The sequence below is a fragment of the Littorina saxatilis genome, linkage group LG4 (assembly GCF_037325665.1).
Source record: "Littorina saxatilis isolate snail1 linkage group LG4, US_GU_Lsax_2.0, whole genome shotgun sequence".
Lineage (NCBI taxonomy): Eukaryota > Metazoa > Mollusca > Gastropoda > Littorinimorpha > Littorinidae > Littorina > Littorina saxatilis.
The window spans coordinates 41,147,801-41,160,663 of record NC_090248.1 but is presented as its reverse complement, the minus strand read 5'-3'; the positions used below and the strand labels follow the sequence as shown (position 1 = coordinate 41,160,663).

Here is a 12,863-nt window from a genome sequence, read left to right as displayed (position 1 = left end):
GTTTATTGAAGAATTTATTTTTCGTACTTTAGAAATTAAGATTATTTTGAATGTTAGTGATGTTTTATTTGGTATGCATTTTGTAATGGTGAGAAAGGCAACTATGTATAAATTGAACCACATTATCTTAATCGGAAAGATGTGCGTTAGTATATATAAAAAAACAAATTCGTTTTTACCGTTGGAAAGTATTTTTAATAGGCAGTTACAGATAAGAAGCATTTTTGTGTGAGTGTTCGAAGAACAAAACGTTAAAAAAGTTAGCTTGCTGTTCTCGATAAGTTGTATTTAATTCATTGTATGAGATATTGTTAATTGTTGTTATTTATGTGAATAAAATTGTTTGAAAAAAAAAAAAAAAAAAAAAAAAAAAGAAATCGTGTATCTGGACTGATGAGGAATATAGTTTTAGGCTCTAAAAGTTCCTGTAGCCTTCACAAATCATTAACACGCCCGTACACTGTAGTTCAGCGCACCCGGTGGGCTGGAACCCGTGTATCTGGACGGAGGAGGAACTCTTTTGGCTCAAAAAGTCCCTGTATCCTGAAAAAGTCCCCAACACGCCGGTCACTCGGGTACTTTGGAGCAGGGAAATCGTGTATCAGGATGGAGGGGGGATTATTTTCGGCCCAAAAAGTTGCTGTAGCCAGCAACATACCATTACACTGTGGTTCTCTTGAGCAGATGATTGAGAAATCGTGTATCAGGATGTAGGGGAGATTGTTTTAGGATTAAAAAGTCCCAGCAGTCTTGAAAAGTTTGGAACACGCCCGTACACTGTGGTTCTCTGGAACAGATGGTCCGGAATTCATGTATCAGGATGGATGAAGGCTTTTCTTTGGGCTCAAAAGGTCTCTGCAGCCTTCACATTTCTGGAACACGCCCGTGCACTGTGGTTCTCTGGATCAGATGGTCCTGAAACCGTGCATGTATCAGGATGGAGGGGGGATTGTTTTAGGCTCAAAAAGTCCTTGTAGCCTTGAAAAGTCCGGAACACGCCCGTACACTGTGGTTCTGTAGAGCAGATGGTCCATGACGAGGATCTCAGCCGGCTTGACGTGGTGGAAGCTGACAGTCAACTCGCTGCAACAGTTCCTGCCCTGCAACAGCATTTAGCACGTGAAGCACTGAACGAGAGCATCAGACAACACGAAGAGACAACGCTCGATTGACTCCTCTTTGACAGGGTAGGGTTCAATTCGGGAGAGGGGGGAGGGGGGGTGCTGGAGGGAATTTTTTTATCTTTCAATTAAAACTGATGCAGTGTTTTCAAAAAGAAAACACACTCTCACTGATTGAACACAATTATAATCTATCCAAAAATAAAACATGAATTGAGCATGGAGTTGTCATCTAAGGCGGCACACCTACCTGAACAATCACGAAACATCGAGAGAAAAAATGTTAACCTTTGAGATGGAGATTTTTTGATGGAAAAATGGTTGAATGTTTTGAAAATATCAGTTATTTTGCTTGATTTCAAATACTATTTGTGAAATTCGCCTTCAAAAAAGCTGTCAGAACCGTCATTTTCACTCGCACTTGCGTTTTAGTGGTGCCACTGTGTCTCCCAAATAATGCACATTCCCCAGCTCAAGGGAAATAATGAGGCTGGTGGCTCCCTTTTGTGACGTCAATTTTGCTTTGAACCAAATCCTTCATCTAGCGTGCAGGTGTTTTGGTCAATGATGTCACTTGTATCTATGTAAAGGCAGGTAAGGTAAGTTTGTCATTTTCACAAGCGTCAAAAGGGGTTGAAAAGTTATCCAAAATTCAGCTGTTTTTACACGATATTTCCGACACTATCCAAGATATCTGTACACAATTCTGCATACAGTTTCTGGGCATTCGTGGCTGGCTCAGAAAGATTCAGATTTGATATTGCTTTAGGTTTCTTGAAATTATGAATTTTTGTTCTTTGCAAATATACTTCGAAAATCAGTATTATCAGGAACAAGAAGGGCAAAGCCCATACGACTCACATGCTTTACACATTTTTCCTACCAAAATACATGTGACCTTGACCCAAGGTCAAGGTCATCCAAGGTCATGCAACACAAAGCTGTTAATTCAAGACATAGGAAGAACAATGGTGCTTATTGGCTCTTTCTACCATGAGATATGGTCACTTTTAGTGGTTCACTACCTTATTTTGGTCACATTTCATAAGGGTCAAAGTGACCTTGACCTTGATCATATGTGACCGAATGTGTCTCATGATGAAAGCATAACATGTGCCCCACATAATTTTTAAGTTTGAAACAGTTATCTTCCATAGTTCAGGGTCAAGGTCACTTCAAAATATGTATACAATCAACTTTGAAGAGCTCCTGTGACCTTGACCTTGAAGCAAGGTAAACCAAACTGGTATCAAAAGATGGGGCTTACGTTGCCCTATATATCATATATAGGTGAGGTATTGAATCTCAAAAACTTCAGAGAAAATGGGAAAAATATGAAAAATAGCTGTTTTTTAGGCAACATTTATGGCCCCTGCGACCTTGACCTTGAAGCAAGGTCAAGATGCTATGTATGTTTTTTGGGGCCTTGTCATCATACACCATCTTGCCAAATTTGGTACTGATAGACTGAATAGTGTCCAAGAAATATCCAACGTTAAAGTTTTCCGGACGGACGGACGGACGACTCGGGTGAGTACATAGACTCACTTTTGCTTCGCATGTGAGTCAAAAATGACAGCTTGGAAATTATATGAACACAGCAAAGTTGCCTGAGGTTCAGAAGCCAGCTACTACAGTGTTTATCATGACCACCAAATATAAACAAGAAGGGCAAAGCCCATACGACTCACATGCTTGACCTTGACCTTTACATGACTTTGACCTTCAGGGTCAAGGTCAAATAACTAAACCTAGCAATGACATCATACACTAAGAACTGCTTTACACATTTTTCCTACCAAAATACATGTGACCTTGACCCAAGGTCAAGGTCATCCAAGGTCATGCAACACAAAGCTGTTAATTCAAGACATAGGAAGTACAATGGTGCTTATTGGCTCTTCTATCATGAGATATGGTCACTTTTAGTGGTTCACTACCTTATTTTGGTCACATTTCATGAGGGTCAAAGTGACCTTGACCTTGATCATATGTGACCGAATGTGTCTCATGATGAAAGCATAACATGTGCCCCACATAATTTTTAAGTTTGAAACAGTTATCTTCCATAGTTCAGGGTCAAGGTCACTTCAAAATATGTATACAATCCTACTTTGAAGAGCTCCTGTGACCTTGACCTTGAAGCAAGGTAAACCAAACTGGTATCAAAAGATGGGGCTTACTTTGCCCTATATATCATATATAGGTGAGGTATTGAATCTCAAAAATTTCAGAGAAAATGGGAAAAATGTGAAAAATAGCTGTTTTTTAGGCAACATTTATGGCCCCTGCGACCTTGACCTTGAAGCAAGGTCAAGATGCTATGTATGTTTTTTGGGGCCTTGTCATCATACACCATCTTGCCAAATTTGGTACTGATAGACTGAATAGTGTCCAAGAAATATCCAACGTTAAAGTTTTCCGGACGGACGGACGGACGGACGTCCGGACGTCCGGACGGACGGACGACTCGGGTGAGTACATAGACTCACTTTTGCTTCGCATGTGAGTCAAAAACGTCATGCTAGAGGTGTTGTCAATATTGTGTCAAAACCTGTAGGAAATTGTGCCACTTTTATAACCTATATTTTATTAGATTATTAATTTTCTGCACATAAATTACGGTTAAAACACTTTACAACAAACTTCATGAAAAAGAGCATTCAATTTACACAGGTATACCAATTTTCATAGAGAAAATAGGCAATTAAAAATGTTGGTGATTTTGTAACGATGTTGCACGATCATTCAGGTAGATGTGCCCCTAAGGCGCCACGTACTTTGGACCTTAAAAAGTTCACATAAAAAAAACACTGTCCGTTGGAGAATATCACCGTCTGAAAATACTACCAAACACAGCATTTAGATTTGAAAAATATAATGCTAAAACACTAATTCTAAGACCTCCTTCGTGTGTGTTGTCTTCTATTGAACACCCAAAACGAACTCTGTCACTCCCGGCTCAATTTCAAAGCTGTATCTCCAGGAACACTCAGGGGCGAAAGGTAGGACGTAAATGACTGGCGCAAAAAAAGGCGTCACAATGAGAATTACAGTCTGGAATGCCCACTCAAAACACAGCCGTTTTCAATTTGAGTAACTTAGCGCTCAAACGTTTTAAGGTATTCCTGGTGTGTTACAACCTACAACCTGAAATGTATAGCTCGTAGGGCGATGACAGACAGTTTTTTTTTGCTAGATTATATCACTTGGTCAAGGCCGCGCCTGGAAAACTCCACTCCGGCGGTGTGCATCGAATGACTCACCCCCGCTCCTTTAAAACGATTGTATGCTACAAGCCAAGGGTCCACCGCATCCTGTGCTATGTGCGTCTCGGCTGGTTCTGGGTGGAACGCTGAACGCCCGTACTTATCGATAGAGTTGTGAGGGGGCACGCCCACTGCCTCCAGACAACTGCCTATGTCCAAATCCTCGTTGCTGCCGTTCACTTTACACTTGCTCTGCACAATAAAGGAAGTATACCCTTCGAAAAAAGTTAAGGACCACTTTTTCAAACGCATGCCATAAAGAAATTAACAAGAAGAGCAAACGCTCGATCGAGTCACTTTCGCAGTTCTGAATATTATATGAGGCATCAGATGGACAGGAAGAAATTGCTATTCACAACACAATGAGTCACGTTCACATAAAATTTGAGCCCGGTCACTTTTATAGTTTCCGAGAAAAGCCCAACGTTAAGTTGTGTGTTGCCGAACAGAAAAGGCTAGTTATCTCCCTTGTTTTTCTGATAACGTTCGTAAAAGGCTACAGATGTAAATACTTTGATGTAAAGAATAATCCTACAAAGTTTCAATCACATCCGATGAACTTTGTCAAAGATATAAAATGTCTAATTTTTCCTTTGACGCTGACCTGTGACCTTGAAAAAGGTCAAAGGTCAACGAAACCATCGTTAAAGTGTAGAGGTCATTGGAGGTCACGACTAAACAAAATATGAGCCCGATCGCTTTGATAGTTTCCGAGATACTTTGTCAAAGATATAAAATGTCTAATTTTTCCTTTGACGCTGACCTGTGACCTTGAAAAAGGTCAAAGGTCAACGAAACCATCGTTAAAGTGTAGAGGTCATTGGAGGTCACGACTAAACAAAATATGAGCCCGATCGCTTTGATAGTTTCCGAGAAAAGTCCAACGTTAAGGTGGTGTCTACGGACGGCCGGCCGGCCGGCCGGACGGCCGGCCGGACAGACTAACACTGACCGATTACATAGAGTCACTTTTTCTCAAGTGACTCAAAAAGTTAAATGATTTAATTTTTTCTGTATTGTTTTATTGAAGAACTGAGGACTGTCTCCAGAAAATGTCACGTCAAACATGCCAGCGAAAACAACGCTAGAGCTTATTGTTACTCTAGACAACCCTCTGATTTCAAATTCACAAGAGTAGTATTATTTACGACGAAAAACTGCAAAATCCTATTCCAGCAGCGATCATTAGTTAATCTCCCACTAATCGGTAGTGAGATGTCCTACGAAGTAAGATGATCTCTCCCCAGACCATCACAGAGCCCCCATCAAACGATTTCGTTGTCTAGAACAGCGCCATCTGCAAAGTGCTCTGTACGACGCCTCCAGACTCTGATGCGTCCATCAGCAGAATCCAACAAGTCGCGTAAGGCGAAATTACTACATTTAGTCAAGCTGTGGAACTCACAGAATGAAACTGAACGCACTGCATTTTTTCACAATGACCGTAGTCCGCCGCTTGTGCATAACGGAGTGAAACTGACGAGCCTGTTCAGCGCGGTAGTGGTTTCGCTGTGCTGCATAGCACGCTTTTCTGTACCTCTCTTCGTTTTAACTTTCTGAGCGTGTTTTTAATCCAAACATATCATATCTATATGTTTTTGGAATCAGGAACCGACAAAGAATAAGATGAAATTGTTTTTAAATCGATTTCGGAAATTTAATTTTGATCATAATTTGTATATATTTTTAATTTTCAGAGCTTGTTTTTATCCAAATATAACATATTTATATGTTTTTGGAATCAGGAAATGATGTAGAATAAGATAAATGTAAATTTGGATCGTTTTATATAAAAACAAAATTATTACAATTTTCAGATATTTAATGACCAAAGTCATTAATTAATTTTTAAGTCACCAAGCTGAAATGCAATACCAAAGTCTGGCCTTTGTCGAAGATTTCTTTACAAAAATTTCAATCAATTTGATTGAAAAATGAGGGTGTGACAGTGCCGCCTCAACTTTTACAAAAATCCGGATATGACGTCATCAAAAGTATTTATCGAAAAAAAGAAAAAAACATCCGGGGATATCATTCCCAGGAACTCTCATGTAAAATTTCATAAAGATCGGTCCAGTAGTTTGGTCTGAATCGCTCTACACACACACACACACACACACACACACACACACACACACACACACACACACACACACACACACACCACGACCCTCGTCTCGATTCCCCCTCTATGTTAAAACATTTAGTCAAAACTTGACTAAATGTAAAAAGAGGCGGGACCCATCTGTAAACAAGAACTGAGCCCTACGATGACGTAACCACCTTACATGTTGAGTGCACCAGGCTCGGTGGGCAACTGTATGGTTGGCAGTCAATGTTGTTTTGCGGGCTGGGCGTCTCTCACTGAAGTTAAAAGCGTGTAAGCAGTTTGTAACACTTTGATTCCTGACAACAGTGTGCGGTGGCAGCTCATGGTCGATGCCTGCTGACTTTTCAGTAACTTTGTTTTGCTGCAGGACATTTATTTGGATGAGGCGATCTTTCATTGTTGTGGTGACAGTAGGCCGACCATAACATTGTTGTAACTGTACTCTGCCAATTGCTTGAAGCCATTTCTTCAGTCCATTAATGTTGAAGTAAGACATTGCAACACTCTGAACCACTTGCCTGGCAGAAACAACATCTTGTAGCCATCAAACTGCCCTTGCGTGTTCGTGAAAGGGGCATGATGTTTCATTGCATCATTTTGTAAGTGTGTCATTTTAAAAACACAAATTTGTTAGCACATTTCCTGGGTGGAACCCTGTTGTAGCACGTGCATTACTGGTTTTTGTCATGGAATATCTTGCACCGATTTCATAGGACTTTGAAAAACATCCTTTTTTGCGCCTGTTTAGCCATGACACAGTGACACTGCCTACCAAAAATGTTCCTGGAACAAGATTCACTGCCCTTTTGTTAATTAAAAAAAGTGACGTTTCATATAACTTGTCAAACCCTTGATTTTTGGCGAATAGTTTAAAGATTGTGAACATTTTATGACCGGTCCTTCACTTTTTTTGAAGAGTATAATGTTGTAGGGTAACGATTCCGTTTTTGCTGAGAGGTACTGGGTTGGCGGGAGGGGGGGGGGGGATGTGCGTGTGTGTGTGTGTTTGTGTGTGTGTGCGTGTGTGTGTTTGTTTGTTTTGTCCACTGCAAAGACCATTATAGCTCGACGTACTTCTGTGTGATTCGTTTTGTCTTAAATTTGACGTTCTATAAACTGCCTATTATTGTTTCTCTAAACTGCTTTGGTAGGCCCTTCCTCTTGTTTTCCTTTCGTTTTCCCCTTTTCATCAGCTGCAACGGTCCATTGCACATCCACACAAACACATCCACACACATTATTTCCTTGACAGCTTCACCTTCTGAAATCCTTCCTCGTTAAGCTTCCTCAGGGCTTGACGACTGAGCACATAGGACGCTCCCCCGGACATGTAGCCCTGCTTGACAAATTTTTTGAAGAGATGACCCAGGTATACGGGTTGACTGGAGTTATACTGAGCGAGAAGAAACCGTAAGTTTTCCATCACGATATAAGTGTCGTCGTCACCTTTCAAGAACCAGTCGTATTTACCAAGTTCGTGGCGATATAAATAGATCAAGGCCGCCACGGATTTTTGCGTTAAAAATTCCCGTCCATCCTTGACGTCATCGAAGCTGATGACGTCATTGTGTTGCGTTTTGTTGGTTTTGATGAAAAACACGTGACCATCGCAACGTGGGACCCAAGTTCTGTTGACGGCCTTCACCCTGTCTTTCAGCCATTTTTCAACGGAAGGGATCCAGCACATGACACGTGACTTGTGACGTAACGTCCTGGCCAGCGAGGCGTCGACTGACACTGCAAATAAAATAAAAGCGCGATATGGAAGGAAGGTGGGTTAAAATAAAAACTGCCTTAAACTGCAGTGCTTGACATTTTTTTTAAAAACGGCAGTAACCCGGCCCACACACAAACATATACACACACATATTCACGCACGCATGCAAGCACACACGCGCGCGCGCGCGCACACATACACACACACACACACGCACGCACGCGCACACACACGCACACACACATACACACACACACACATACATACACTGTAGGGGGTAGGCCAAAATGGAACCAAACACCATGCTTTACCATGTTCTTACGTAATCAAACACAATGTCTTGACATAAACCTCCCCAGATAGAAATAATTCTCTCTTTTGTCCAGACTACTAGACTTCCATGCAGGCAGACTTTTGACGTAATTAGTTCACGTCCGTGGCCTGATCGAGGCTTACGCTGTAGGCCTACTACCAGTGCAATGATCCAAAATAATTCGTTTAAAAAAAATGCCGTTTTCGACTATTTGTAAGAAGGTCAATAAAACTTGGTAAAATAGATAGATGCCCGAGGCATGACTAAAAGCCTTAGGGGGTCCGTGGAACTGGAATTCGGCAAGAGAAATATGAGAACCTGAAAAATAATCGCCATTGCATTAGTTTAAATTTGAGGTCACCAACGGTATCAATTAACTGTCACGATCATAGTTTGGTGATGTGATAATTTCGTCATTGTCAGTTTTATCATCTACACAATATTCCTAAACCTTTCCTCTAACCCTTCCCTTAACCCTTTTCCCTCTCCTCATCCCCTCCTAATAGCCTCCACCCCCCAACCCCCCCCCCCCCCCCCTCTATTCCTACTCCCTCCCTATATCCCCCCTTCCTTCTCCCGCCCCCTTCAAACGGCAGAATTGTTGTATGTGCGAAATTATGAAAAGATTAGCATATTTAAAAGCTGCCAGTGGCACCTTTTTGCGGCCATTTTGGGAATTACCTTGACAAAATCATGTTCTAACTTCTAAACACGTTTGAGTATCTGCAGTTGATACAGTTTTAGGCAGAAACACCGCAGCGTCTGGAATCAATTGACAAAAATCCCTACCGTGTCTTTCCTCAAGAAGATCCTTGCAGATCGCAGAGATACGCACAAATCCCCCTCCCGCCCCTAACCCCCATACCCCCCCCCCCCCCATCCCCTTCTCCTAAATCCACCCCCGTCTGCTTTCCTCTCTCAATCCATGCTCGCTTATTTCCCCTTCGTCTTCGTGTCGTTAAAAGACGAATTCCGGAAATAACTCTGTCGGGTCTGTATGGATTGCGAAAGAGTGAAAACCCTTGGTTTTTACTCGGACAAATATTGGAGTGGCCAATCACTAGCGACGGGTGTGTCGGAACACGGGGACAGGAGCACGTGTGAAGTTATCCCAGCGAAGCTGGAGGTTTCCCACGAACGCTATTCTGTAATTGACTTGAGAAATGTTCATACCGATAATACATGATAAAGAAGGATTCGTTGTGCCCGATCAGGGGCTACAGTTGGAGATGGAAGTTCACCAACATTTGGGAACATACTAACTAAAATACGGTGGGTGCAATAGCTAGGCGCCCCCATTTTTTAAGCAAACACCACCCAAGGCCGCTTTGGACGGGTAGAAATTCCGTAGTTTCCAAGTCTATGGATAAAGCTCGCGTAAGAAGATTACGTCACGGTCGAAAGTCTTTGACGTCAATGAATGCATCATGACGTCATGCCTCCCTGTAGTCTTTCTCTCTCGTGTGTGTGTGTGTGTTCATTTTGTGCACATGTGTTAGTGTTACTGTTTGTGTGTGTGTGTGTGTGTGTGTGTGTGCGTGCGTGCATGAGTCTGTACTCGTGTGTGTGTGTGTGTGTGCATGTGTGTGTGTGTATGTGTGTGCGTGTGTGTGCGTGCGTGCGTGTGCGTGTGTGTGTAAGAAAGAGAGAAAGAGAGAGGGAGAGAGAGTGTGTGTATGTGTGTGTGCATGAGTTTGTGTGTATGTTTGTGTGTGTATGCGTGTTTGTTTGTAAAGGTGTGTGTGTCCGTCTGTCTATGTGCGTATGAGTGTGTGTTTTGTATGTATGAGATCTGTGTGAGTCACTGTGTGTGTGTGTGTGAGCCTGTGTGTGTGTTCGTGCGTGCATGTGTGTGTGTGTGTGTGTGTGTGTGGGTGTCTGTTTGTAAGAAAGAGAGAGAGAGAAAGAGAGAGAGAGTGTGTGTGTGTATGTGTGTGTGCTTGAGTTTGTGTGTATGTTTGTGTGTGTATGAGTGTGTATGTGTGTTTGTTTGTAAAGGTGTGTGTGTCCGTCTGTCTATGTGCGTATGAGTGTGTCTTTTGTGTGTATGAGATTTGTGTGAGTCACTGTGTGTGTGTGTGTGTGTGTGAGCCTGTGTGTGTGTGTGTGTGCGTGCATGCTTATGTAAATGTGTGTGTGTGTGTGTGTGTGTGTGTGTGTGAGAGAGAGAGAGAGAGAGAGAGAGAGAGAGAGAGAATGGGTGTGTGTATGTGCGTTTGTATGTGTGTTTGTTTGCAAAGGTGTGTTTGTCCGTCTGTCTATACATGTATGTGCGTATGGGTGTGTGTTTTGTGTGTATGAAGTTTGTGTGAGAGAGTGAGTGCGCCGTCGGTGTGAGTGAGTGTGTGTGTGTGTGTGTGACTTGGGGCGTGTGTGTGTGTGTGTGTTTGTGTTTGAGAGAGAGAGAGAAAGAGAGAAAGAGAGAGAGAATGTGGTTATGTGTGTGTGCGTGCATGCATTCGTGCGTGTGTTTGTCACTTTGTGTGTGTGTGTTTCTACGTCTGTGTAAGAGAGAAAGAGAGAGAGAGAGAATGTGAATGTGCATGTGCGTGAGTGTGTGTAGGGCCTATGTTTGTGTGTGAATGTGTGTGTGTGTGTGTGTGTGTGTGTGTGTGTGTGTGACTTGGGGTGTGTGTATGTGTGTGAATGTGTGTGTGAGAGAAAGAGAGAGGGGGGAGAGAGAGAGACACAGAGAGAGAGAGAGAGAGAGAGAGAGAGAGAGAGCGGATTTGTCCTTCGCTGGGGGTATGCAGTGCCTTGGCATTGCACTTCTACTTAATTTGTCAGAGGAAAAGCAAGGGTATTCACTCATTCACAACCAATACAAACCCGACGGAGTTATTTTCGAAAATCGTCTACAAATTCTGATATTTCAACTGAATCAAGTCCACATTCCGCTCACCCTGGATCACGTAGAAAAGGGACACAACCGCGGATCCTATCAAGAGAATCAATAGTATTTGTTTCTTCCCTTTCAATTTCATCTGAAACAAGAATAAGCAGAAAGTTGAAGGAAAACGTGGAGAGAAACACAATCATTGGCCGGATAACTGCCGGTGTGTTTTGTGTGTGTTTTGTGTGTGTTGTGTGTGTGTGTGTGTGTGTGTGTGTGTGTGAGACAGTGTGTAAGTCTGTGTGTGTGCGTGCGTGCGTGTGTGTGTGTGTATGTGTGTGTGTGTAGTCTTATTATGATAGTGTTGGTGCAGTGAACAATACCTTCTAGGTGCTTCAACCCTGCAGTTTTTTCTCCCCTCTCCAAAACAACGTCACTCCTTTACGTCACATCGTACAGGCGCTCCCGTCACAATGACAAGGGCGTCATCTCCAACGCACGTGATTGTTTTCCTAAAATACACAGATCATTTACGAGCCCGAATGCGACAGTGTGTGTGTGTGTGTGTGTGTGTGTGTGTGTGTGTGTGTGTGTGTGTTTGTGTGTGTGTGTAATCGACGACCTTATCTGGCTTTACTGGGCCTTTCATTGAAGAACAGAGTCCCAAATCAAGTCTCTCCGACAACAGTCAGCTGTATATGTAGAGGTTACATGCCGAGTCTCAGTGATTATTAAAAATAATGGTCGAAGTTAGCGGATCATGAAAAATGCGAGCTTCAGCGAGCTTTTTCATGACCGCGAACTGAGACCATTATTTTTAATAATCACTGAGACGAGGTGTGTAACCTCTTTATTCCTCCTTTCTTCAGTTATTCCAAAAAAACAGGAGTTTTTGTGCGAAAGTTTGATCGAATCCGAATCACTCAACCAGTCAACCTGCGCAGGCGATCGATTAATGCGCGGTTGTATAGTTCCGTGCAAATCATTCCATTCTGTTAACACTTCTTTTCAGTTTCCCTGTTTTGGACTAAAATCAAGTACACAGATATGCTGTTATTCTGCTGTGGCGGTAAAGGCAGATATTGTGTGTTCTGTTTATGTTTTAGTATCGCTTAGTAAATGTTCTTTCGTCAAATGGGACTAGCAGACGAACTTTTGCACCCGTGTTCCAACGTTAATTACTGTATGAAGTTCAGTTTTCTGGGGAAAATAGTGTATGAAACCGCTTTATGTTGTTTAAATTGATGAGATGTGTGCATTTGGTTGCGTGTGATCTGTTTATAAAATGAAATATTGTTGAAAACTGACCGTCGGATTGAAGTCAGTGTTGTCGAAGAAACTGCGTTAAAAGAAGGGGAACTACTCTTGTCGCCAGAGTATGAGTTACTTGCCTTGGGAATTTGCTTGTGATGAACGGTTTGTGCACGTCAGATCTAGATTCAGAAAACAACCGAACTCATGGATTTTATATGGAGATTCATGTGTTCAGGCCTGTAGTTG

At 42.3% G+C, this 12,863-nt stretch overlaps 1 protein-coding gene across 2 annotated transcripts; it reads right to left on the bottom strand.

The window, feature by feature from the left end:
* LOC138964751 (glycoprotein-N-acetylgalactosamine 3-beta-galactosyltransferase 1-like) lies at positions 1-11,853 on the bottom strand. Of its 2 annotated transcripts, XM_070336793.1 has the most exons (5): positions 11,747-11,853; positions 11,433-11,514; positions 7,759-8,237; positions 4,388-4,582; positions 1-1,100 (listed from the first exon to the last, which is right to left on the bottom strand). In XM_070336793.1, exons 2-5 carry the CDS (start codon positions 11,512-11,514, stop codon positions 933-935), a joined length of 924 nt encoding a protein of 307 aa, XP_070192894.1. In that variant the 5' UTR covers positions 11,747-11,853; the 3' UTR covers positions 1-932. The 2 variants fall into 2 exon arrangements, with proteins under 2 accessions (XP_070192894.1, XP_070192895.1); XM_070336794.1 differs by lacking the exon at positions 11,433-11,514 and having other exon boundaries at positions 11,747-11,819.
* Positions 11,854-12,863: the final 1,010 nt, after the last annotated feature.